Source organism: Natator depressus, chromosome 2 (genome assembly GCF_965152275.1).
Source record: "Natator depressus isolate rNatDep1 chromosome 2, rNatDep2.hap1, whole genome shotgun sequence".
NCBI classification, from domain to species: Eukaryota; Metazoa; Chordata; order Testudines; family Cheloniidae; genus Natator; species Natator depressus.
This window is the reverse complement of record NC_134235.1, coordinates 212,546,577-212,572,516: the sequence shown is the minus strand read 5'-3', so window position 1 is coordinate 212,572,516 and position 25,940 is coordinate 212,546,577. Positions and strand designations below refer to the sequence as shown.

Below are 25,940 nucleotides of genomic sequence, written 5' to 3'. Positions count from 1 at the left end.
CTGTTTTATCTTCCTACTTTATATTTTATATTTTCAGCATCTTTCCATGTTTATTATATCACTTGTGCATTCACTAATAATAATACTGTATTGTTAAAGCGTCTGATGGACAGATTCAGTAAGAACTTTACATAGTTTTATGTTCTACATTAGCTTTCAATTAGCCACAAAACAGATTTGAATGGGGTTTGGATGTCATAGATTATACAGTAGGTGAAATGTTTATTGAATCTAGTGCTAGATTTGGGAGCATTCATTAAAAACAAAAGGAAAAAGGAAATGGACCAGATTTTCTTTTCAGTTACACCTCTCTAACCCTATTGGGCCAAATTCAAACTTAATATAAGTGAACCACAGCTCCCACGGAATTTTTGGATCAAACTCAGTAGTGACATAAAGAGTGGTGTAAATTGCATGTTGGTTAAAAGTGATAAAGTAGTGTTACTTACTCTGATTTGGTTTGTAGTTGGTTGCAAGTTTAACCTGCACACTGATGGGGAGTAACAGGAAAAGCACCTAACAGGAATATGGTACACACATGGCAATCACAGAATCATAAAAATGTAGGACTGTAAAGGACCTCGAGAGGTCATCTAGTCCAGGCCTTGTCTACACTACGAAATTAGGTCGAATTTATAGAAGTCGGTTTTGTAGAAAACATTTTTATACAATCGATTGTGTGTGTCCCCACACAAATGCTCTAAGTGCATGTAGTTGGCAGAGTGTGTCCACAGTGCGGAGGCAACCATTGACGTCCGGAGCGTTGCACTGTGGGTAGCTATCCCACAGTTCCCGCAGTCTCCACCGCCCATTTGAATTCTGGGTAGAGATCCCAGTGCCTGATGGGGCTAAAACATTGTTGCAGGTGGTTCTGGGTACATATCGTCAGGCCTCCCTTCCCTCCCCCCCTCCATGAAAGCAAGGGCAGACAATCATTTTGCATCTTTTTTCTTGAATTACCTGTGCAGACGCCATACCACGGCAAGCATGGAGCACAGCAGGAAGCGGTGTGCATCAGAGAAGCTTTGAAAACCAGTTTCATGACTGGCCAGGGTACTGTGTGACACTTCTGTTTGTTTCTCCTTGATGAAAACCCGCCCCCTTGGTTGACTCTAATTCCCTGTAAGCCACCCGCCCTCCCGCCTTCGATCACAGCTTGCTTGCAAAGGAAATAAAGTCACTATCATTTAAAAAACATGTATTCTTTATTAATTGATTATAAAAATAGGGAGATAACTCACAAGGTAGCCCGAGTGGGGTGTGGGAGGAGGGTAGGAGGGAAGGAAAAGGCCACTTTAAAACTTGTCGAATACCAGCCTTCTGTTGCTTGGGCTGTCCACTGGGGTGGAGTGGTGCCCGGAGCCTCCCCTCCCCTTCTCTCCTCCCCCCGTGTTCTTGGGTGTCTGGGTGAGGAGGCTATGGAACTTAGGGAGGAGGGAGGGCGGTTAAACAGGGGCTGCAGTGGCAGTCTGTGATCCTGCTGCTGTTCATGAGCCTCCACCAGACGCCGGAGCATGTCCATTTGATCTCGCAGTAGCCCCAGCATTTCCTCATGCCTCCTCTGATCTTCCTGCCGCCACCTCTCCTCATGTTCATCGGCCACCGTCCTGTACTCTGCTATTGTGTCCCTCCACACAGCTCTGTCAGTGCCGGACGACTGCATGAGCTCAGAGAACATTTCATCACGTGTGCGTTTTTTCGCCACCTTATCTGAGATAGCCTTTGGGACGGAGGAGGGAGGCTTGAAACATTTGCAGCTGCTGGAGGAAAAAAAGGGAGTGAAGTATTTAAAAAGATACATTTTACAGAACAATGGCTATACTCTTTCACGGTGAACAGCACTATTCACATTCCATAGCATGTGATTTTGGTACAAGGTCGCATTTTGCATCTTATATTGAGTGCCTGCGGCTTTGGTGTTAGAGATCACACACGCAGGGCTGGGCAACAGAATTCGGCATGCAGGCAGCCATGGTAAGCCATAGTCTTTCGGTTTCTGCAACCTTCATAACAGCAGCCCCCTCCTTTCCCATACCAAGCAAAGCCCGTTGAGTTGGCCATTTAGTGCTGCAGTTTTCCTGTTAACGTGCAGCAGCAGAAAACAAACTAACCCCTTCCCCCCATCCAGTTCTCTGGGATGATCGCTTTTCCCCTCCCCTCACCGCCTGGCTGGTATCAGGGAAGATCACGGCTGGTATCAGGGAAGATCACAGCTAGCCAAACGCGAACAACTCAGTGCCAATGGCCCCCCCTCCCAACGCGTGGCTAACTGCGGGGAGGATTTCTTTTCAGGCACAGGCAAACAGCCCAGTAGGAACGGGCACCTCTGAATGTCCCCTTAATCAAATTCCCCTATTTCAACCAGGTTACCATGAACGATATCACTCTCCTGAGGATAACACAGAGAGATAAAGAACGGATGTTGCTTGAATGCCAGCAAACACCGGGACCATATGCTGCCAGGCTTTGTCATGCAATGATACCAGATTACTTGCTACTAGCATGGCGTGGTAAAGTGTCCTACCATGGAGGACGGAATAAGGCTGCTCTCCCCAGAAACCTTCCGCAAAGGCTTTTAGAGTACCTCCAGGACAGCCTCATGGAAATGTCCCTGGAGGATTTCCACTCCATCCCCAGACACGTTAACAGACTTTTCCAGTAGCAGTACTGGCCACGAATGCATCCCAAGTCCTCAGGGCTACTTAATCATTAAAAAACGTTTGCTTTTATAACATGTATTATATTTAAAAAGGTACACTCACCAGAGGTCCCTTCTCTGGCTTTGTTGGGTTGGAAGGGTATTTCAGTCAGGGTGATAAAAAGATCCTGGTTGTCGGGGAGAATGGTGTGCTGTGTGCTCTCCCCAAGCTCGTCCTCCTCATCATCATCTTCCCCATCCACAAAATCCTCAGCCATGGCGGAAAGTACCCCATCATCGGAGTCCACGGAGAGGGGTGGGGTAGTGGTGGCTGCCCCCCCTAGAATTGCATGCAGCTCAGCATAGAAGCGGCATGTCTGGGGCTCTGTCCTGGAGCATCCGTTTGATTCTTTGGTTTTCTGGTACGCTTGTCTGAACTACTTAAGTTTCACGTGGCACTGTGTTGCGTCCCTGATGTAGCCTCTGTCCCTCATGGCCTCTGAGATTTTTTGAAATGTTTTGGCATTTTGTCTTTTGGAACGTAGTTCTGATAGCACGGATTTGCTTCCCCACACAGCGATCAGATCCAGTACCTCCTGTTCGGTCCATGCTGGAGCTCTTTTTCGATTCTGGGACTGCATGGTCACCTGTGCTGATGAGCTCGCCTGGCCAAACAGGAAATGAGATTCAAAAGTTCCCGGGGCTTTTCCTGTACACCTGGCCAGTGAATCCAAGTTCAGAGTGCTGTCCAGAGCGGTCACAATGGTGCACTGTGGGATAGTTCCCGGAGGCCAATACCTTCAAATTGCATCCACACTAACCCTAATTTGAAACGGCGATGTCAATTTCAGCGCTAATCCCCTCATTGGGGAGGAGTACAGAAATCGGATTTAAGAGCTCTTTATGTCGAAAAAATGGCTTTGTTGTGTGGATGGGTGCAGGGTTAATTCGGATTTAACGCTGTTAAATCCGACATAAACTCATAGTGTAGACCAGGCCCTAGACTATGCCTGATGGGGTTAGTAGTTTAGTTAGTTAGTTAGGTTAGTTAGTCTAACCTGTTCTTAAAAACCTCTAATGACGAGGATTCCACAACTTCCCTTGGTAACCTATTGCAGTACTTAGCTATCCTTATAGTTAGCAAGTGTTCCTAATATTTAACCTAAATATTCCTTGCAGATTAAGCCAATTACTTCTTGTGCTGTCTTCAGTGGACATGGAGAAAGATTGATCCCTATCCTTTTAAAACAGCCCTTAACATATTTGAAGTAATCTTTTCTCAATTCTAAAATGCCCCCTTTTTTTTTACCTTTACTCAAAGGACAGGTTTTCTAAATCTTTAATCATTTTTGTTGCTTTCCTCCAATTTGTCCACATCTTTCTTACAGTATGGTACCCAAAACTGGACACAGTACTCCAGCTGTGGCCTCAGCAGTACTAAGCAGAACAAACAATTACCCCCCGTGTCTTACGTATACACTTTTCTTAATACACTGCAGAATGATATTAGCCTTTTTCTCAACAGCATCACACTGTTGACACTTATTCAATTTGTGATCCACTATAACCCCCAGATCCTTTTCAGCAGTACTACGGCCTAGTCAATTATTCCCCATTTTGTATTTGTGCATTGGATTTTTCTTTCCTCAGTGAAGTACTTTGCACTTGTCTTTATTGAATTTCATCTTGCTAATTGGAGACCAATTTTCCAATTTGTCACAGTCATTTTGAATTCTAATCCTATCTTCCAAAATGCTTGCAACCCTTCCCAGCTTAGTGTCATCCACAGATTTTATAAGCATATTCTCCACTCCATTATCCATGTCACCAATGAAAATGTTGAATAGTACCGGGCCTGGGATAGATCCCAATTGGACCTCACTATGGATGCCCTCATAGTTTGACAGCAAACTATTGATAACTACTCTTTGAGTACAATCTTTCAACCACCTCCATCTCTTCTCTGGGTTTTAAGATAGTCATTTTGCACATACAGAGAATTGCAGATCATTCCACTATTTTACCTCTTCTCCAGTTTAAGACGAAATTAAATATTTTATGCAACTCTTACAGCCATTTACCTCACCTTTGAATCTAACCTAAGGACTCATTGGGGAAGCACATGAAAGTGGGACAAATTCTGCCCTTAATGGTATTTATTGATTTGCCAAACACATATGGTTTTAGTGTACTCATGTCTGTTTTCTCTAATGCTTAAATATGTGTAATTAAGCTTTAAATAATAGAAGCAAGTAGGATGCAAGTGGCAAGTTCTCTGCTTCACTGGTAGGTAGAAGTACTAGTCAGATTGTGTTTGAAGACTTAAGCAATACTTATAATTACCTCTTAAGTGCTTTGTTTTTCAGTTCTTGTTCTGCCTTGCTCCCAGCTGATTGCAGAATCTACTCATTCAAGTTGGAAGAAGATTATTTTTTCCTTTCCACATGAAAGGAAAGGGAGGGCAGGAGTTAAGATAATACTAATACTAATATACAACTGTATATCTTCAAATACTGTACAAATATTTACTAATTCTCACAATACCCTTATGTAAGATATATAATTCCCCCATTTTACAGATGGAAAAACTGAGACAGAAGTTAAATGACTTGCGCAAGTTAGAAGGTTTTTAGGATTTAGAAGTTCCTGTCTTCCATGCCTGTGTTCAGACCACAGTACCTCTAAAAAGTCTCTCTTTTGTGGAGTACCACTTCAATACACTTCTGAGGGGTCTGTTTGTCTCTGTTGCCCTCAGGACTCTGAACCGTCAAATGAAGTGGTCTCAGAGGCCCCAGGTAATGTGGTACCCTCTACTTCAAGAAGCATCTCTGAAGAGCTGGTAGTGGTGGCACAGAAACATCCAGAAGAGGTAGGACATTCTGTGTCTATTTATTCCTAAATTTATGTTGGGTATTTTGGTTTTCCTGCAATTTTTCTTGCCTGGTCTTATTTTACTTATAGCAAACCCTTCGTTAAACCTAGAGGTCTGGCTGACCCTTCCACACTGTGTCCCTGGCACCTAAGACCTAATGCCTGCTGCAATGCCTAGGGCCTCAACCAATGCTCTCCATTAGCTAAGCCCATTCTGTCTACTGTTAACTGAGACTCTCATAATGAATGACTAGCCTTTCCAGGAATACTTGAAAATATTTTGCTCATTCCTTATTTCTCATACACTCATGACAGCAAGAATTTCTTCAAACCCTGGGGAAGTCAGAAGAAATGGACTCTGATTATTAGAGGATTTTTGTTTATGTAAAGCTATTGCCAAACTTCTCAGAAGTAAACTTGACTAGGTTATGTTGGCCATGATCTGAAGGGAACTTCCCCCTCATTTGTAAGGAAAGGAATCTTGACAAAGAATTGACTGTCTGTTTTAGCCTTCATTAAGAACACCTTGCTGGCACAAGATACTAGGTCCATGGTCTATTCATATGGCCAGGCTCCCCACTGCTATGATAAAACCTTGGTCCTCAGTCCCTAAAGTCAGCTCAGCAGTAGCTCCCACTTGGATAGCAAATCCTCCCTACCTATTGAATGCCATTATTTGATTTTCCCTAGGAAAGCATGTACAGTAGATAGAGTTCTTAAAAGGTTCTTTGATTATGTGGCTGACAACTTGGCATTTCTGTTCTCTCTTTCTATGTGATTTTAATGGCATGACAAATTATAGAAATGTTGCTAAAATGTTACAAAAGACAGCAGTTGAGTGAACCTTCAGCACCTCTAAAAGGACAGCATCAAAGTCCACACTACAGGTGCCAGCTTGTGACTGAACTCCATAATGTGGCTCATTCTGTCTCTGAACCTACTTCATGGGTACCCTTCCATAACAGGGAAGATAGGCTTTCTGCAAATTTCGAAGTCCTGACCCTCTCCTATAGTGGGAAACATCTTTTTAGGGGATGACTGTTTCCAATTTCAAAATGTCTTATTGAAATTGGGGTACCACCTCAGCCCCTGAGGAGAAGCCTTAATTTTCTACTTCCCCAGAGCCCCTAAGAATTTTAGATATTCCTTTCTTTACTATAGACCTGTCAGGAAACATTATCAGATGAAGTGGTCATTATATTGAAACCATATATATGCTGTGTTCTTCTGGCTACAGTCCTCCTCATAAAGAAGGACATAGAATTTTTGCCGTTCAATATCAATGGAAATATGGTTCCTCTAATGTTGGGCCCTTTCTTTAGTCTCCTGGTGCTATTTTTAGAGCTATTTTAATATCTTCTGGAACATCCTGCTCTCCCCTGATAGTCTTGTCACTATATCCAGCAAAAAAGAACAGAGTCCTTTACCACAGGACATTCAGTGATTATTACAATTCCGTCTGAAGTGAGATCACCAGTTTACCCATTTATTCTGTGGAAATACCATTACTTTTAGATCTTGAAATGATGGTCAGTTTATCCCACCTAAGTGGTCCCATCCCCCAGGACAATATAATACAAATTATTACTAATAATTCTGTATAATGCGCTGAATAGCAGAGAATAGCTTGGTCTATTAATATTCATAAATTCTGGCTCCTAATTTCTGGCTTTGCCAATTTGCTCCAGTGATTGGCACTGATTCTGGCACAGTTTCTGGATGTTTCTCTGGCACTTATCTCCAATGGAGAGGTCAAGATTAAAAGTACATGTCATGAGATTAGCGGTGGATGGGAGGGGAAAGATGGGTTTCAGAGAAAGGAGTGAATGATGACAGATAGAGGAAGAGGAAAAAAGAATAAGAAGGGAAAGATGGATAATTATACGAATTTTGTCCTTGAAAAAGTCTGAAATTTTTGGGAGGAGAACCCTAGCCAGTTCAAGGAGGAGGATGGAAGACAGAGAAGTGATGTTAAGGCTTTAGGACTAATTGAGGGTGATATTGTTTAGCCAGCTGAACAAGGGAAGGACAAACATATAGGCAGTCTGTGAGGGAATAAGACTGTCTTCAAAGAGGCTCACTATAGCATAAGCAAGACTAGCGAGAGGTGAGACAGGGAGAGAAGTTAGGGTTGGGTTTACAGGGGACTTTGAGTGGTAGAGGAGAGGAACGATGGTATCTTACCTAATTCCGAGCCCACACCAGGATATAATTGGTGTAAGTTGTACATTGGTAACTCATCGTAAATGCAAATTAATGTGACTTACACATGGAAGGCCTTGTTTCTAACTGGAAACATGTCTGAGAGGCACTGCTTTATCTTACACCTTCATTAACAATCCTTTCAGTTGACTTTTCTCACTACAACACTGTCAATGTGTAAATTACACCAGCTAATATTGGGAGTGACATATACCATTTTATCAAGGAATAATTTATACCATAATTTGTGTCCCATCCGAACGTGGCCCATGAAGTGCTGATAGGAAGACAGTTGTTAGGTAAAAAAACATGTAATCACCCAAAGAGATGGAAATAGGAGAGGGAAATAGAGAAGTCAGAATGTTAAATAGACTGAAGGGTTCAAAAGTGTGGCATTAACAGGAGCAGGAGGAGAGCAAGTGAGAAATAATGAAGATGGTGATCAAAAAGAGGGATTCAGAATTGAGGGAGGCAGGAGGAAAACAGTTCATGGTGAGTACAAACTGTGAAACATCCCAGCCTAAAAGTTCCAGATCAGTTTCTATAAACTAGAATTTTTATCTGCCAATGATGTCTTTGTCTCAGATACACCAATCTGAATCCAATATTCTTGGGAATTTTCTGTAATTTGTTGCTAATTCTAATATTTGTTCATTGTGTGTGTGTGTGTTGAACTATCAGAGTAGTTTTTTGTTGGTTTTGTTCTTGTTAACAGAATTCACAGCAAAATTCCTAGCTTCCCTTTCTCTCTGACTGCTAAAAGAGCTTCACCCTGGGTGAATAGAATGACAAGGTGGGATCTGCTCCTGTTCTACCCTTCTTCCCTCATGATCTTTATTATACTTGTCTTGTTTCAAATTAGATTGTAATCTCTTTGTGGTAGTGACCATGTCCACATATATGTTCACAGTGCATAGATAATAAAGAGCTCTGAACCTTATTTAGGGCTTGGGACACTATCACAACACAAATAATCATAAAACGTTAATAACATCTTTGCAGTTTGGTGTTTTTGCCTTACTTGTGTGACATTAGGGACTAAGGCAGTTATTGTAGATTAGAGTACATGGGATGCAGAAACATGGTAGTTAAAAATAATTGTTTTACAATATCATGCTTTAAGTTAGATATCTTGTTTCTGTAGTTTCAACACTTACGCTCTTCTGAATAAAAGCTAAAATTTGTAGTTGGTTTATAATACTGTTGTACTCACAACATCCATATCACTCACAAAATCCATACTAAACACATAAGGACGTTTTCTGCTTTATTATAATGAAGAGCTGCTGGAGTTAAGGTTATATAACAGTTTCCATCATAACACCAGACTTTATTTTCACTCACCTGTAATTTGCTGAACATGCTCATGCTTATTCTGCATGACAGCTTTCTTTTTTCTTTTAAGGTTGGAGCAATTATAGTTCAGCTGCTTTTATGTGAGGAAAGTGAGGAAATGGCACTTTTCTCATTTTATATATAGTGACTGGCCTACAGTCCACATGGCTGAAGGTTAAAAGATGAAATTTGGGATGGAAATGGTCCTTTTTGAGGAGGAGTGCCTTTCATTGTTTCGAGGAAAACTAATTTGGATTCAACAGATCCTGCAATCTGATCTGCAGGGGTAGACCTTTGCACCCATGTGGAGCCGAATTGACTTCAGCAGGATTTTATGTAGGAAGATCCAGCTGCAGAATTAGTTCATATCTTTATAATTCATGTAGTAACCATGCACAGTACAATTTTTTACTAAATCCACAAAATGCACACCTTAGGATGGCTATATTATGCATGCAAGTATGCCTAACCTAGCTGCACACTAAATTCAATAGTCTACTGAATTACACCAGACGCACTGGAGCAGGGCTATTTTCCAAATGTTTAAAAGAAATATAGGCCAAAATATACTTTTTTTATAAAAAAGAATTCTTGCATCCTGATTTTGAATAGTCCTTGATATACTTGCATCCTGATTTTGAATAGTCAGCTGATATACCTGACATTTTAAAGTTTGGTTGACATGGAAATAACCCTTCCCTAGTCTTAGCACAGAAGAAATTGGTTTTCATTTCACTGTCTTGAGTTTGAAAATCAGGTTTTGCTCAGTATATTTTTTGCAAAACTCATTAGGAGTGATGGCAGTAGTTGCATGGGTAGCTAAATTTACTTCAAAATAAACTGGCTAGTCACTTACGGCTGAGGTATTTAGGTACTGTTTGATTATGTTCTGTTGTTTGAGAAAAAGTATGTGATAGTGTAATTAAAGACAGTACTTTAATGTGTACACAAGAGGGGAAGAATTTGTGTGTGCAACCCTAACTTCAGCATTGCTGAATCATCATTCTAGAGAATTGCGAATAATATTTGCTTTCCATAAAATTATATTCTGGTGTGTGTTATCTTTCATGGAGTTATTGCAATGATGGTGCTTATTAGAGGAATTTTATCAACCTAATCACTTCAAACTTCACTTGGTACACTCTGTTTTTAATAAGCTGCTGAATAAGAAGAAAAGCCTGTCTTTGTCTGTTGGTTCCTTTAAACCCAGACCCCAGAAAAATTACATTGAAATATCTCATTTTTGAATTGAAGGTAAAATAGAAACAAATGAGGTATGTTTAATAGCTTCTTTTGACAATCCTAAAGCAAATCAGTTTATCACATTGTACTACGGTGGGCCTAGAGGCTTACAGAGAGCTCTTCTTTCTGCAGGTATGTGTTAGGAAAGCAATACCAATTCAGATAAAATGCCATGCTAGGCTTTTTCCTTTTATTCAACCACGAGAATATTATGAGTTCATGGCATTTAGCTCTGATGCAAAAAGTATGTTTTTGAGCCTCTAGGTAAAATGTAGAATGATGATATTGTAGCATGCAAGCATGCATATAGCCTTTGTATCTGATTTGCTTTCTGACTGCAGTGCTAAAACTACCAAAAATGTACAAAGCCTCAAGATACTGAGCTAAGAAAAGATGAAAATACATGCCCATTAATCTGTTTCTGAACTATTAGGCATTCATTGCTCACAGCATATCTGGATAGAGTGTAGCCTTTTTCCATCAGTAATTCACTGCTGTAGTATAGTGCTCTGTTTTATGGGGAAAGATGTGTTTTGTACTTAAGTCAACTGCTATTACTCATAAGTACTCTACGTGTAGTTTAAAAGGATTATGGATGTTGGCAAGAGTCTTGCCAGCCATTAAAATAATTCCATTTGTTTTCTAAAGGCTAAAGGAGATTTCTACATTATTTCAAAGATGAGCAAAGAGAATCTCCCTTATTTTTATGACCACAAAAGGCAGCTGACGTTTTCTTTTGTTTTTCACTACTCTCCACCCCTTGATCTTTAAATAAAACATTGTTCTCCAAGTCTCATTGCCTCTTGGAGCTTCAGTAGATTCTAAAGCTTGCATTAAAAGAGCTTTCAAAAAACCCAAAACTGTAAATTTAATCAGCAGAGCCTCGAATCCAATCTTAATTTATTGTATAAGCTTTTTGCCTTTAAACAAAGTGAATTGTGACATGTTCATATTCACATTGAATTAAAAGGAATGCTCTGGCAAAATGTGTAGCAGTGCGTTTCTGATACTTTCTCCATCCTCTAACCTCAGTAATATCAGAAAGACACTGAATAACTGTATAATTTTGATAAATATCTGACATATGCAGGTCAGAAAATAATTCAAGGGCCACAGTAGATTATGAAGAATAAACAATGGGAAGGGGCAAAAGTAATTCATACACACAAGGACATGCAAGAAAATGTTAAGCAACATATGCAGTACAATACCTTGACTCTTTCTCTTGTAAATAGACCAGATGTTTTCATTTTTTCTGACTTCAAAGATAGTGCAATATTTCCCTTCTGTTCCCTGCAGCTGTCAACTTTAACACCTTTAAGAGAAGAATTATAGTAGACTGTTGCTGGTATTTCAACTATAAATATTTTGTTGTCTCTTAGATGAAGTTAATTGGAAACAAAATAGAGTTATCCACATAGCATGGCTTGGACTACCTATTTACCCTTGTACACTTGGGTTTTGTTGTTCTTTTATTTAAAGTGTTATTCTACTGTGAAGAGTGACTGTGAGGTTGCCTGGTGATTGTGATTGAGCCTCTCCATATATTACATTTGTTCAGTTTACAAATAGAGATGATTCTTTCTTAAACTGCCAACCCAGTAAACTCAACCTGGGTTCTGAAAGTCAAGTGAGGTTCTTTCCTTCTTAGTTTTCATCACTAGTAATAAAATTTCTGCAGATTGTATTTACAGAGATATAACTAAGGACACAGTGTTTTCTAATTACATCCTTAGCCACCCTTATACAAATTCACTCCTGTGCAGAGGGCCTGTACAAAACCCGTGAACCACTTGTATTGAATTTCAGAGTGTCCGTTGTATGTGGCATAGCAAGAACAGTGATTTGTAGCAGCATAGAATTTAGAGCTGGAAAAGACATATTAGATTATCCTGGTCATCTCCTGGGTAATGCAGGCTTGTTCTTTGCAGTACTTTTTCTAGGGTTTTATCTAGTTTAGTTTTAAAAGATTTAAGTGATGGCGGTTCTGCCACTTCCCTTTGGAGTCTTTTCCTCCACTTATATACTCACGTCCAAATCATGCCCCATGGAACACTGCTATCTTTTTTTCTTTCTCTTCTTTGATGGCAAATGTATTTTAAAGTTGTAATAAATTACCACACTATGATTGCTGTGCATTTAAACTATTTTCCTGAGTTTATACAAAAGTCAGATACAGTCTAACAAGGTGTTAAACCTGAAGTTTATTTGTCAGTTATTTGTGGTCTGGCTATTCAGGTGAGGGTGCAGGGTCCTACCAGCAGACCTGGGTTCCAAACTAATGCAGAGGTTATTTATCTATCCAGATTACCTGGTATTCAAAAGGTGAAAATAAATCTTGTGTCTTATTTCTTTATTATAGGTTTTGTGGTAGTCTAATGACTTGGTGTCCTATTAATACTTTTCCATTTTCATAACAGAGGAAATTAGCAATAATTATATTTTATATCTGTTTACTTGGGTTTCTTGTTTATTTTAAGAAGAAGTGTTATCAATAAAAAGGAGAAAGTGTTGCCTTTTGCGTAATGAAGTGATTGCGTCTGTCAGAATAAACAAGAATGCACAGTGACTTTGCACATACACCTCTGAAAATTACTTAAGGCGTAAGCATTTGATTTTACTGTTTGGCTTATTTTAAATACAGTTCTTCAGTTTCTTATTTTTTGTCCGATCTCCTCAAATGGCAATGTTTTATATAATCTCTTAAATGACAAAAACATTAAGGCCACAAGGTGGCTGGAAATGTTGCCATATAATGTTGCTTTTTAAGTTAATTTATTATGTAGGTTTAAGTTGTAAATGGCCTTACAGAATTATAAAGCTAGGCCTCTTGAAAGAACATTATTACTTTAAAAAATGAATTACTCCTGTTTAAAAATTTTCACAAATCCAAGACATTTGTCTTTATTTAACCTTTTCACAGTCTGTGCCCTTCTTTAAAATACACTCAGTCCTATTTCATCTGTTACTTGGGAAGGTATTTAATACATGACTTGGCATCATTTGCATTATACAAGAAGATTAACTTTACAAGCTCGGCTATTAATCTGAGTAGCTCTACATATTGACCTATGAAAGAACATAATTAAGTTAGCTTAATTAAGTTAATTAATTGTCACACTCTGATGAACTTACTATTGAGAGGAAATTAAAGGCAAATAGAAATCAGCATTCCCCATTTTGAAATCATATTTTAAAGCATTTTACAAAGATACATTATATTTAGATGACGAAAGTATCTATTGTGTAATAACCAAAGTACAGGCAATTAAAAAATGTTAAAAGCTAAGAATCCCTAGAGTATTTAGACTCACTTCCCAAAGCACACAAAAATAGATCTTGAAAAATTAGTGCTAGAAGTTCAGAAAATAAGTTATTTTTCTATACTCAGTTATATTTAGAAATTAATGCAACTGTCTATATATTGACTACACTGAGAAGGATACCATATAAACTAGACTACAAGTGTTACAGCCTGATTCTAGATTTATTTTGGTTGGGGAGAGTGAGAGAGAAAGAGGATAAACAGAACTCAAACTCAAAAGTACAATGGTACATGTCAGAACAGGAACATTTTTCTAATGCTTTAGGGGGAGGAAGAAGCAAGTTCCTAGTGTGTACCCCCTTAACTGCATATCTGTAAAGAGGAATGGCTGCAGGTACACTTGAAGTGAGTATAAAAGGTTGTAATGGAAATTCAGTGTAAACATTCTACATGAGGAACATTTAAAAGCACATGCTATCAATCTTTGTACATATTTGGATGTACATTGTTGTCTCTTCAGAGAGCTTTCTATTCTAGCAGAAAAAATGGAGAAAGATATTAATGAATGCCACATATTTATTGAGATTCATTCTGTGAGATTTACTGTTTTCACCAATTTTAATTAATTTGTGTATGTTTAATTAATATTTTTATTTTATATGCTTGTGTATAAGCAGTCTGGGTGAAGTCCTCAAAGGAGCTAGGATTTCATCCTAGAATCATAGAATATCAGGGTTGGAAGGGACCTCAGGAGGTCATCTAGTCCAACCCCCTGCTCAAAGCAGGACCAATCCCCAACTAAATCATCCCAGCCACGGCTTTGTCAAGCCTGACCTTAAAAATATCTAAGGAAGGATATGTATCCTGTATGTCTATTGTTAAAATAATCATTTTTACCCAAGTAAAGCAAATATTTTCCTGGAGGTTTTTGGTTGCCAACAGTTCTAGGTAATATTGAGGTGTCATATAGCTGTATTCATTGATTACACTATGCAAATACGGCATCATTGAAAACCAATGAAATTACAATCTGAAACCAAATTCATTTTAGAAATTAGTTATGCATCACTTTTATATGCAGAATATGCCTATGAATAAGTAGAGAATTCACTCCTTCAAAGTAGAAAAATACTTTTCTGTTCCTGAATACTACTATTTCTGTTTCACTTGCAAATTCAACCTGATGTATTGTGAAAACTAGGTGGAGTCAAAAGAAACCCAGTTATGCCTGAGTCAGAGAATCAGACTTATCGTATACTAGTTAATATGTCTCAGTTTTATTCCTTTTCTCCCTTTTAGACTATTGTCCACAAAAGCTTTATATTGTAACACACTTTGATTTCAAATAAAAATGCTATTATGCTTTGTTTGCTGGCCCTTTAAAACAGACCTAGAACGCTTGGCTTCTAGTAATATTTCAGCAAGAAAGCACTGTTTTATTTTCAGATTAAACCCCTTTAAAAAAATCATAAGAAATAAGATAAGGGTTTTTTGCCAGAGGAAGAGAATGGGAAATGAAATAGAAAATTAGAACTATTTAAACTCTTGAGTTGGAAAAATGGCAGCAACATCTATACTTTGGGGGTAGATTCTCAATTGCTATAAATTGTCATAACTACCTTGATTTCAGTGGAGCTATGACAGTTTACACCAGCTGAGGATCTCCCTCTAAATGTTTCAAGACTATTGTCACCATTGTTATTAGCAATTTGCATTCCTATGTGAAGTATATTCTTGAAATTGACTCCAGAAAGAAATTGTATCTGGTTCCTGCCTTCTCAAACAAATGTATACCTTATTAGTCTAGCTTTTAAAAGAGTTTTGTTATTTCCCCGATTATCTGGCATGTTTGAATGAAAAGGTAAGCAATTACATTATTTGTTTATAGTATCACAATGTGACTATTATACGGTATGAACAAATCCATGATTTTTCTATAGCAAAGTATAATCTCAATATGTTTGTTTTTGTTTTTAATGTCACAGGTTGAAAATATAATTTGAATGCCTCTAAATCATTACAGGTGTCAAACAATGAAACTCAAGCATTATTGAAAGTTTCAATGTCATCTTTAAGTTAGTGGAGATAAGAAGAAGAGGTTAGTCTATAGTCATTAATAATGTAGGTTATATAGATTTCCCTCCCTTCCCCCCCTCTCCAGTTGTTCAGGGTTATCTCGAAACTGTAACATTGTCCCAATACTACCACAGTGCGGATCATCAAAAGAAAATGTGCATTTTAAAACACTGTAACTTTCAAGGACAGTGTTCAACAGACAGTGAATGGTCTATAATACCAAAACATTGTAACAGACTAGCATCACTGATATCTTTAAGTTTTGTTATGTTTTGTTTTAAGAACTGTATTTTCTGATGCTTACGTTTTTGATATTCAAAAAAATATTGTAACTGTAAATAATTTAGCCTCAAAACTATTTTTTCTGGGGACTCTCAGATCCATTTCCACATATTTTCTCTCTCCCTCCTCCTCTCCCTCTTATAATCCACTTTAGGTACTAATCCCTGTTTTAAGTGAACACTTTTTATTTTAAGAGTATTTTTTTAAGTTATTACTCAACTGTTTTGTGTCTCAAAATTTCCTTTCCCCCTGTAATGCTAAGGAACTACATGCTTTTAATTTTATTTGGAAATTTAGAACATCATCATAATTGAGTACAAGAAGACTTAGAAGGAATATGGTGAACAGTAATATTTTCAAATAAATTAGTTACTACGTATGCAATCCTGAGCTCCTTATTCAAGCAAACCCTTTGCTGATATCAGTCAAAACCACCACACTGTACTATAGATAATGGACAGCATGGAAAATGCTGTGTCCATACGAAACTGAAGCTGTGCTTTGGGATCAAGGCTAAATTGGAGTTAGGATTCAGAGTAGATGGTGCTCTGTTCTTGCAAACTGTCCTTGTGAGATTTCTACTATCCTTATTGGAATCTTGTCAGACTACCTGTGGACACAGAATTCTCCCATCCTTATGCTGAAATGGTTTTCAAGTATATTTAAACTTCAACTGGAAAACGGACCTCTTTCAACTTTGAATTCAACCAAAACTATGGAGATAGGTTCAATTCCAGGTCCTCTGCTCAAAAATTGAATGCATTTAGGTAATGGATTCGAATTTTAGCCCAGCTCTAGATTTGATTTATAGATATGACTATTTAAAAATTGTACATTGAGCATGTGCCACAGAAAATTTCCTTTAGTCTGCACGGGTTAATATAGAGCTGGGCTTTGTGATACTTGGTTCCTGTCCCCTTGATGCTGAGCCTCTGTAAATATCAAGGGTAATCTAATTTTATAAATCTATTAATACTATTGATAGCTTGTTATACATTCATAGATAATAAGACCAGAAGGGGCCACTGTGATCATTTAGTCTGACTTCCTGCATAATACAGGCCATAGGATTTCCCTCATTTAATTTTTGTTTGAACTAGAGTATGTCTTTGTAGAAAAACAATCAATATTTATTTAAAATATTTCAGTGAAGGAGAATCTACCACTATCCTTCAGTGGTTAACTACCCTCACTGATAATAATTTGTTCCTTATTTCTAGTTTGAAGTTGTCTAGTTTCAACTTCCAGCCATTCAGTCTTGTAACAGCTTTGTCTGCTAGATTGAAGATCCTTCTATTATTACATTTCTCTTCCCCATGGAAGTACTTATAGATTGTGATCATGTCACCCTTTAACCTTCTCTTTGATGAGCTAAATAGATTGAACTCCTTGAGTCTGTCACTATAAGCCATGTTTTCCAATCCTGTATTCATTCTTGTGGCTCTTCTCTGAGCCATCTTCAATTTTTCAACATTGTTCTTGAACTGTGGACACCAGAACTTTGGGGAGAGGACACCAGATCAATTTGTGGGGTTGTTGGTTGCTGCCACTGATGGCACAAAGGCCCCTGTCAGTCTTTCTTGACAGTCAACCACATGGTTCCTTGCAATGTGCAGCTAAACTGTCTCCTCTAATGTGCGTGACTACAGAAAGTGGCATCTCCACAGCATGAGAGAGAGAGAAAGCAGTATCTAGAGAACTAAACACAGAGCTGACATTGTTATTCTTATCCAGGTGTGCTATAAATTGCTTAGCATTTTTCCCTTAGTTTATCCATCTGAACAAAGGGATAATACTTTACTTACCCTCATTATAAGGGTGTTGTGGCATTTGATTGTTCAGTATTGTTAGCGAGATGAAGAGTTGTGAACAACGGGGGCAGAGATGAAAAAGGGGGAAGCAAAAGGAAATAGAAAATAGAACATGAGAAAGAGAAAGGAGTGGTAAAGTTTTTACTTTATTGTATTTATTATATGGATGGTCTTTTACTTTATTGTACTTTCCTGTCAGCCCTGTTTAATACCTGTAGGCTTAGGGAAAACACCTGAGAAGGCTGGGGATTGAAAGCTTTCCCTGATGGATTGAGGAACCTAAGATACCAATCTCTGCAAAATTTAGATGTTGTTAAAAAAAAATGTTTCCTTGTGGTTGTGGGGAGAGAGCCCTCCAAATGGAAACAGAGCGTAAACTGATACAGTGTTGTCCCAGAGCTTGTAGACAATCGCAGAGTCTCTACTGTTTGTATTTTAGCCAGGTAGCAACAGAGTGAAAATACCCAGACTGAAAAACATGAGCATCGGCAAAGGCATTGAGTTATTCATGTAAAACGTGTGAAAAAGTTGCTGACAGAAGAATGGAATAATGGAGACCTCCTCTTACACACATACTTCCTTGCCCCCGGCACTAAACCTTCCACCAATGAGAACTAGGAGGCTCTGAGACAGAGGCATAGTTCCTAGTGGAGTTCCTATCTATTCCCCCAGCATCTAAGCATACATCTACATTGCATTTCAAAACCATGGCAGCAAGTCCCAGATCCTGGGTCTGCAGTCTCAGGCTCGAGCTACGGTGCTAAAAACAGCTGTGTACACATTCAGACTCAGGTTCTGAAGCCTGTAACTTCCCCTCAGAGCCAGAGCTCGAGCTGCAGCCCAAACTCGAATGTCTACACAGCATGTCTGTAGACCCTGGCTTGGAGATTCACTGCCACGGTTTTTCAAACAGAGTGTAGACATACTGTAAGAAGCTCCTATTTAGGTAAAAGAGAGCAATTATGAGCAATTTGGCGAAGGAGTCCTATCTTCCTTTGTGTTTGTACAGTGTGGACCCCAGCTGGGCTGGATCTTAGAATCTTTTAACACTACTGTAATGCAAATATTTAATAATCTAAAGGTCATGTGAACTTAAAATGCTTTCACATTCTGGCTAGCTAAAGGGTAATATAAAAGATGGAACCCCTCCATGCCCATGCAGCGTTGGTTGCAGGAGAACACCCAGTACAAAACCCCTCATGTGAAGGATCAAGCCTTTTTTTTTTCCTGTTCTCATACACACACATACCTTTTTACTATTCTGTTAAAACATAGACAAAAAACTAGCATACTAATGTTAAGGTTGAGATTTCAACCACTCAGAAGCCAGGAAATTTCAAAAATTAATATTCCAGTGACATATTGCATATACATAGTGTTTTCTATTTCTTTAGCTGTTAAATTTAATCATTAATGAATTATAGTTTGTATTTTTTTTGTATAATATGAAATATGGCAAATTTGCAAGGTACCCCAATTAATTTTGCCAGACAGCCTTAACTTTGGAATTTCCACTTGTTTTTGATAAATCTCAACATTGTGTTAATGTTAATTTATTTTCTTTTAATTTAAAACATCATTTTGATTTGAATTTCATGTGAAAGGTTGATTCTTCAGTAAGTCATGAAGTTCTTACTGCATTAATTATCAACTATATTATAATATATTTTCCACATGGTAAACTTATAAATGCTACTAGAGCTGTGGATTTAAATTTTTATTTTTAATTTCAATATTTGTATTATGATTGCATCTAGATTTCACAATCGTGGTCAAGTTCTGTATACACACACAACAAAAAGACAATTCTTGCCTCAGAGAGCTAATGATCAGATTTGTGGATTCCACAAACTTAAAACTTTTTTGCAATTTCCATTACTCCTTCTTCTTGCTGCATGTTTTATAACTATATAGCTATAATGGCTTCTACTTATGTCCTGGAGGGAAGGAAATTGATGTGATTTTTTTTTCCATAGTAAGCAACTTCCCCCCCCCCCTCCTATCTTTCTCCTGTAGAAAAATTAACTATAGTAAAACTTATACCTAAATTAGAGAAATACACATATGCGCACATTCTGGAAAGTTTGGCTGAGATGATGCTCTGGAATCGGTAATGGTCACTGTAAATATTTGGATATTGTATAATAGTACATTAGAAATAAAAACATCATGAGGGAAGGTAAATAAATCACTTGCTGAAACAAATGGGTTCCATGTCTAATTAACCAGTGAATCTAAACCTAGAAAAGTACTGTGTGTAAAAGCTAAATAAGTAGAAGATTGTTTAAATAAACCTTTTTCCAGTTTTCAGAGTAGCAGCCGTGTTAGTCTGTATCCGCAAAAAGAAAAGGAGTACTTGTGGCACCTTAGAGACTAACAAATTTATTTGAGCATAAGCTTTCATGAGAAGTGAGCTGTAGCTCACGAAAGCTTATGCTTAAATAAATTTGTTAGTCTCTAAGGTGCCACAAGTACTCCTTTTCTTTTTCCAGTGTTAAAGTTCCTCATTAACAGATGACATTGTTGTCAAATCATGGCAAAAGTCTGCATCAAGCAGTTCTATCCTCCATATGGTTGAAGTAAATAAAATCAGAAATTATTGGGCTTAAACACATAACATTCCAGTGTGATCAGATTACTTCCTTTTTATTTACTCAATAACCTTAGGTATCCTCAAATTAAAAACTGGCAAATGTTTCATGCCCTTTGCTGTTCTAACATTGACATATATAACAATTCATCATCCCATAATGGATCATTTTTATCAGAGTCCTATGTCTCTTCTGTATACATGGAATAAATATTTATGTTTTCTCATTTTTCTGAACTAGAAGATACAGATAGAATAGGTTTGAAGTGTCAGCTATAATTCATTGCCCGCAAAGAAAGGCCTTATACTGATACTGTGTGGCAGGAAAAAAAAAACCTAACTAAATCATTTCAGCAGCAAGCTTATAACCAAGATAACATCATTATTTTCCTTCTCGAAAATATATCGACCATAAATTAAAGGAGGTCTTCAGTATTTTATTAAAATGCATGTGACAAGTTTAACCCCATCTTCATCAGAAGCCTATGTATGATTAAGAAAACCCTGTAGTGTTTAAAAGGAAGGACAAGTGAAAGTTAAAATGAGTTTGCAGTGGGCTTCCTATTCGTTCTATAAAGATTGTACGTAAAAAACAAACCAAAAAGTGAATTAACAGAATAAAAATAGCCAAATATGATGTTTAACAGGGATTTGAGTGCATATGTTTAGCATATTTCAAGTGAAAGGTTTGTATCATACTTTGATATACTATATGTTTATCCAAGTTTGCAAGAGTATTAAAATGTATGCTTTTAAATAAATTTGAAGCCCTTTTATTGACTTAGGCCCACTTTTTTAAAGGGATTTAGGCATTGCCGTGCTCAGCTTTGCAAAATCTAACTAATTTAAGAGCCTAAATCTCACTTTGCTGCACCTCTGAGTGGTGCAGCAGGGAATCTTACCCCAAGCCTGCACACCTTTATTCGTGTAAGTAGTCCTTTCATGAATGGTCATTTGAAATCAACAGGAACAAGGCTTTCCAGATCTCAGTGTGCATTTGAGCAATTGTCCTGTTTTTTTAAACATATATTTATTTATATTGACTTTAATAGCACTGATTGATTTATGAATATCATCACATTGATATTCATAGACATTTTTAGTTGCAGTGCAGTTTTAATTATATTTTGGTAACTGTACTTTTTTTAAAGAGTGATTTGAATGTGTATTGTGCCCCTGGATCTATTAATAAAGAGTTGTTGGTTAGGGCAGTGGCTCTCATCCTTTCCAGACTGCTGTACCCTTTCAGGAGTCTGATTTGTCTTGTGTACCCCAAGTTTCACCTCACCTAAAAACGACTTACAAAATCAGACACAAAAATACAAAAGTGTCACAGCACACTATTACTGAAAAATTGCTTACTTTCTCACTTTTACCATATAATTGTACAATAAATCAATTGGAATATAAATATTGTACTTACATTTCAGTGCCTAGTATATGGAGCAGTATAAACAATTCATTGTATGAATTTTTAGTTTGTACTGACTTTGCTAGTGCTTTTTTGTAGCCTGTTATAAAACTCGGCAAATATCTAGATGAGTTGATGTGCCCCCTGGAAGACCTCTGTGTACCCCCAGGGATACATGTATCCCTGGTTGAGAACCACTGGGTTAGGGAACATGAAGTATTTTCTCTTTATTTCTTTTTATTGAAACAGCGTTGTCAAGCTGTGCTGGTTTTTGTTTAGGGATCCTGTTCTGGATTGCTAAATATCTTGCTGATGTTGACAGGGCGTTTAAGATGATTGCTTTTTATGTTTTTGACATTTATTCAGTGTCTTTATGACTCAGAAACCCAAGCAGTATTCTTACTTGTCATTAGTGAGTTTTATTAAATTAACCCTCTGGTATACCAGTTAAGATTTAATTTGCTAATAAGATGTCCTAATCAATTTCTAAAGCATCCTACAATAATATTATATTTTAGACTGCTCAGTTATTAGAATGGTAAAACAAGAGGAGGGACATAATCAGAGATACAGCACTGTCTCTGTGAGTACGTCTACAATGCAAAAATAAAAAACCCATGCCAGTGAGTCTCAGAGCCCAAGTCATCTGACTTAGGCTCTTGCTAAGGGGCTAAAAATAGCCATGAAGATGTTTCTCACTTGGGCTAGAGCCCAAGCTCTAAGACTTTCCTCCCTCTCTGGGTTTCAGAGCTCGGGCACCAGCCCAAGTGGGAATGTACACACAGCTATTTTTAGCACTGAAGCACAAGCCCGAGTCAGTTGACCCAGGCTCTGAGATGTGCTGCTGTGGGTTTGGGGTTTTTTGGTCTTGTTTTGTTTTTTGGTTTTTAGATGTGTCCTCAGACTCTTAAGTACTGGTGACTGATACAAGTCTATCCAGTTGAGGAGTGCACTTGAAACACATAACAGCTATGGGAGTCCTGTGAAAGACCAGAAAGAACAAACCTTCTGGAGCAAAGAGAAATAAAAGATTCTCATATTTAGGCTGCAGATACAAGGGGGCACTTTCTAGTTGGCTCAGACAGCATGACGATGGTGGCATGCCTAAACAGCTAAGGAAGGACCAGAAACTTGAAGATCTACTTCACGTGCAGATACTGTTTTGGGTGTGGAGTCATCTCTCATCTTTTGGGGTGTTTCAGTAAACGAGAAAACAGGTTGTCTAAATAGTTGTTCAATAAATGGTTTCTAATCAGAATGGTTTCTAATCCATGAGGTAGCCTCTGTGGTAACAGAAATTCAGCCACCTAGAAATGAGTCTGCTCGCCACACAAAGAAACTTTTAAGACAAGTCTTTACTTCACAAGGAAGACTGTTCATCTGCTCCTGAGAACAGATACCTTTGCCCAGAAGGAGCTGAACCTTCTGCTAATTGGCAATTCAAAAGATGAGAAGAGATAAGACTCACATAATATTTTTTCTCTCATACTACTGGCTAATGAAACTGTTTTTCTTAGACCTAGCGGAACTATCCTGAAAATATTCTCTACACCAGACAAAAAGGCTAGGTCTGCTCTTCTCTATATAGGCCCACGTGCGTCTGACAACCTGGGCTTTGAAAGACAACTCCTAATTAGAATGTGTTCTCCGTGAGAGCCGCCAACATCATCATTAGTAGATGAGTCCTGAAGATAACACTCAACCTTCAAGTTTAGGTCATTTGGGCAAGATTCTAATACAGGTATGAGGGTAATCAAGTCACAGCTAGAAGCCCTGGAATTCAAACTATCTTGTAATTCATACATGAAAAAAAAATGGAATTGGGATTCAAGTCCTGCACAATCTAGGCCATGCCTTGTCCTTTAGCAGTGTGTTGTATGTGCCCTAGTTCATGACTCACTGGCTGACCATGCACACATTTAATTGTTACTCAGCATTTAGGCTTTCCAAATTGTCAGTGAGACCTACAATATCTTCTCCATATGGAATTTGCCCCTCATCCTACAGTCCCTCAGAAGGACTCCTTTCAAACCCAAAATATCCATTCCTTCTCTACTTGTCTTTGTACTAGTTGATGAAACAAAAGTGAGTTTCAGAGTTGGAGGTGCTACCAATGCAAGAACCCTAATATATCTCTTATAACAGCAAAATGGTTTCTTAAGCCCTAAAATTCTTCCTGACCAAAGTGAATTCCACCTACTAGGAAGTAGTCATCCATGTAGTGTCCAAATCTTTTAATACTTAAAGGGAAAGGTATAGCATATTTTTGACAGGTTCCTGGTAGTCCAAATGTAACTCAAGCACACAGAATCAATTGGAAAAATAGCTCATTATATCCTTTCATCTGAAGTGTTCAAGTCAGGGGCTCCAAGCCATCCTTGGTTAGGTAGATAAAGTGTAATGTTGAACATATAATAAACTAGGGAATAAAAACCTACACCACAAAATCCATTGCAAGATCCAGGGCAGAACAGGCTTCTGCGACAACAGAAGAAATATGTAGGAAAGCACCAAACAAATTCCCTTTGAATAATTTTTCAGGAGGATGGGGGCATAGGTGTTTTTATAGCTTTGGGAGCACTCTTTCATGCTCTTCCTGCTTTTAATCTAAGATTCCAGAGAGGGTTAGAGGAAGTCTCTCTTCCTTCCCCTGCACCAAGGGGCAAGACCAGAGTGGAGCCTGGGCAAACAACTTTAGCCCAGGGAGGATGAAGGACTGCATGTTATCTGGTTTAGAACTTTTTATTACCACAAAAGTTGGACTGTGTCATTTTACCAGAGTGCTAGATCACTTCAGATTTTCACATCAGCTACTCAGAGAAAACTGTGGAGAAACTGAAGCTCAGCTGTAGCTGACACTGACCAGGTAAGTAATTCCATAGCACTTAGCAAGAGTGCTGAACTGTCTCTGATATCCATGCAGACAAAGCACAGTTAAAATATGAAGGCCTGAAGGAAAAATTACCGTCTTTCATAAACAGTTTAAAATGTTTAATAATTACAGTTGCTGGCTACATAATGTGTCCATACTTGAGAATTAACTCAAGTAATCTACTCTCGAGTTAATTCCTTCATGTTAGCCTGTCATGAGGTGGAGAGGCCACACTACAAAGTAACAGTTGAGTGCTGGAGGGTTTCTGTGGTGTTTTGCTGGACACAGTGGTGCACAACGCAATTATATGTGGCTCTCACACTTCTGGGGGTACATCCCATGGTTTGTAGTACTTCAGTAAACTGTGCCACTTTATTAGTACTTTTTATTTTTATTGTGGGAGAACTTATCTGTGCTTTCTGGGGATCCTGGGTGAAAATGATATGAATGGTACCATATAATGGTAGCTCATTACATTAAACCACAGATGGCTTGGCATGCTCCAGATTTCTGTCCGCTGCCTTTGTTCCAGAGGGTTGCAAGGCATGGCTCCAACCTGGAGCAATGGCTTTTACCAAACCCTATAACTAGTGCAACTCTCAGTGTGTGAAGAAGAACAAGGTACAAGGCATGAGATGCAGTGCTGAGGATTTCTTCAGAAAGCAGCAGCATATTTTCTTAAGGAGCACACACAAGCTGCATGCGGAGCTGGAAGAGTGGAGAGAGAGACGATGTGATTTTTAATGGGTGATAAATCCCCCTATTGTCACTGGTGGTTCTGGACTAAGCCCAGTGGCACTGAATGAATTACTTCCTGGATGGGATTTCTAACATAATCCATTTCTATTCATCCTTTTTCAGTATCTTTCTCTTTACATTTTGGTGTATATTAAGGTGGAAATTGGGTTAAATGGGAGCAAGCATGAAGTCATTTTACCAGATTTAGTGCCAAATTTCTTCTGAAAGGCTACCAGTGAAGAGATTCCAGGTCTTTCTCCTAACACACAGAGAACCCATGGGCTTTGGAGTTTAACCTTACCTTGTACAATTACTGGAGTTCTTTGAGATGTGTAGTCCCTATCTGTAGTCCACTACCTGCTCTCCTTCCTCTTTTCTTCGGATCTGTAGCCTAAAGGTTATTCACTATAGAGAAGTAACTGGATGGGTGGGTGATCTGTACCGCCCCTTCTATCCTTGGTTTGAGTATGAAGACGAGAAGGGCATAGGCGCAGACCAACAGACACTGCTAATGAACAGTCCTCTGGTCTCATACCTATGAAGTGCAAGCGCACCTCGAGTCGGATACAGATAGGGGCCACATGTCTTGAAGAATTACAGTTTCTGT

The 25,940-nt window shown here is 38.4% G+C and overlaps 1 protein-coding gene across 2 annotated transcripts in view; it reads left to right on the top strand.

The window, feature by feature from the left end:
* The window catches only part of PHF14 (PHD finger protein 14), a 296,760-nt gene that overhangs the window by 250,576 nt on the left and 20,244 nt on the right, over positions 1-25,940 (top strand). For both annotated transcript variants that reach the window (XM_074945849.1, XM_074945850.1), the window contains one exon: positions 5,394-5,507. In XM_074945849.1, coding sequence (XP_074801950.1) covers positions 5,394-5,507 — 114 coding nt within the window. The remainder of the gene's footprint in view (positions 1-5,393; positions 5,508-25,940) is intronic.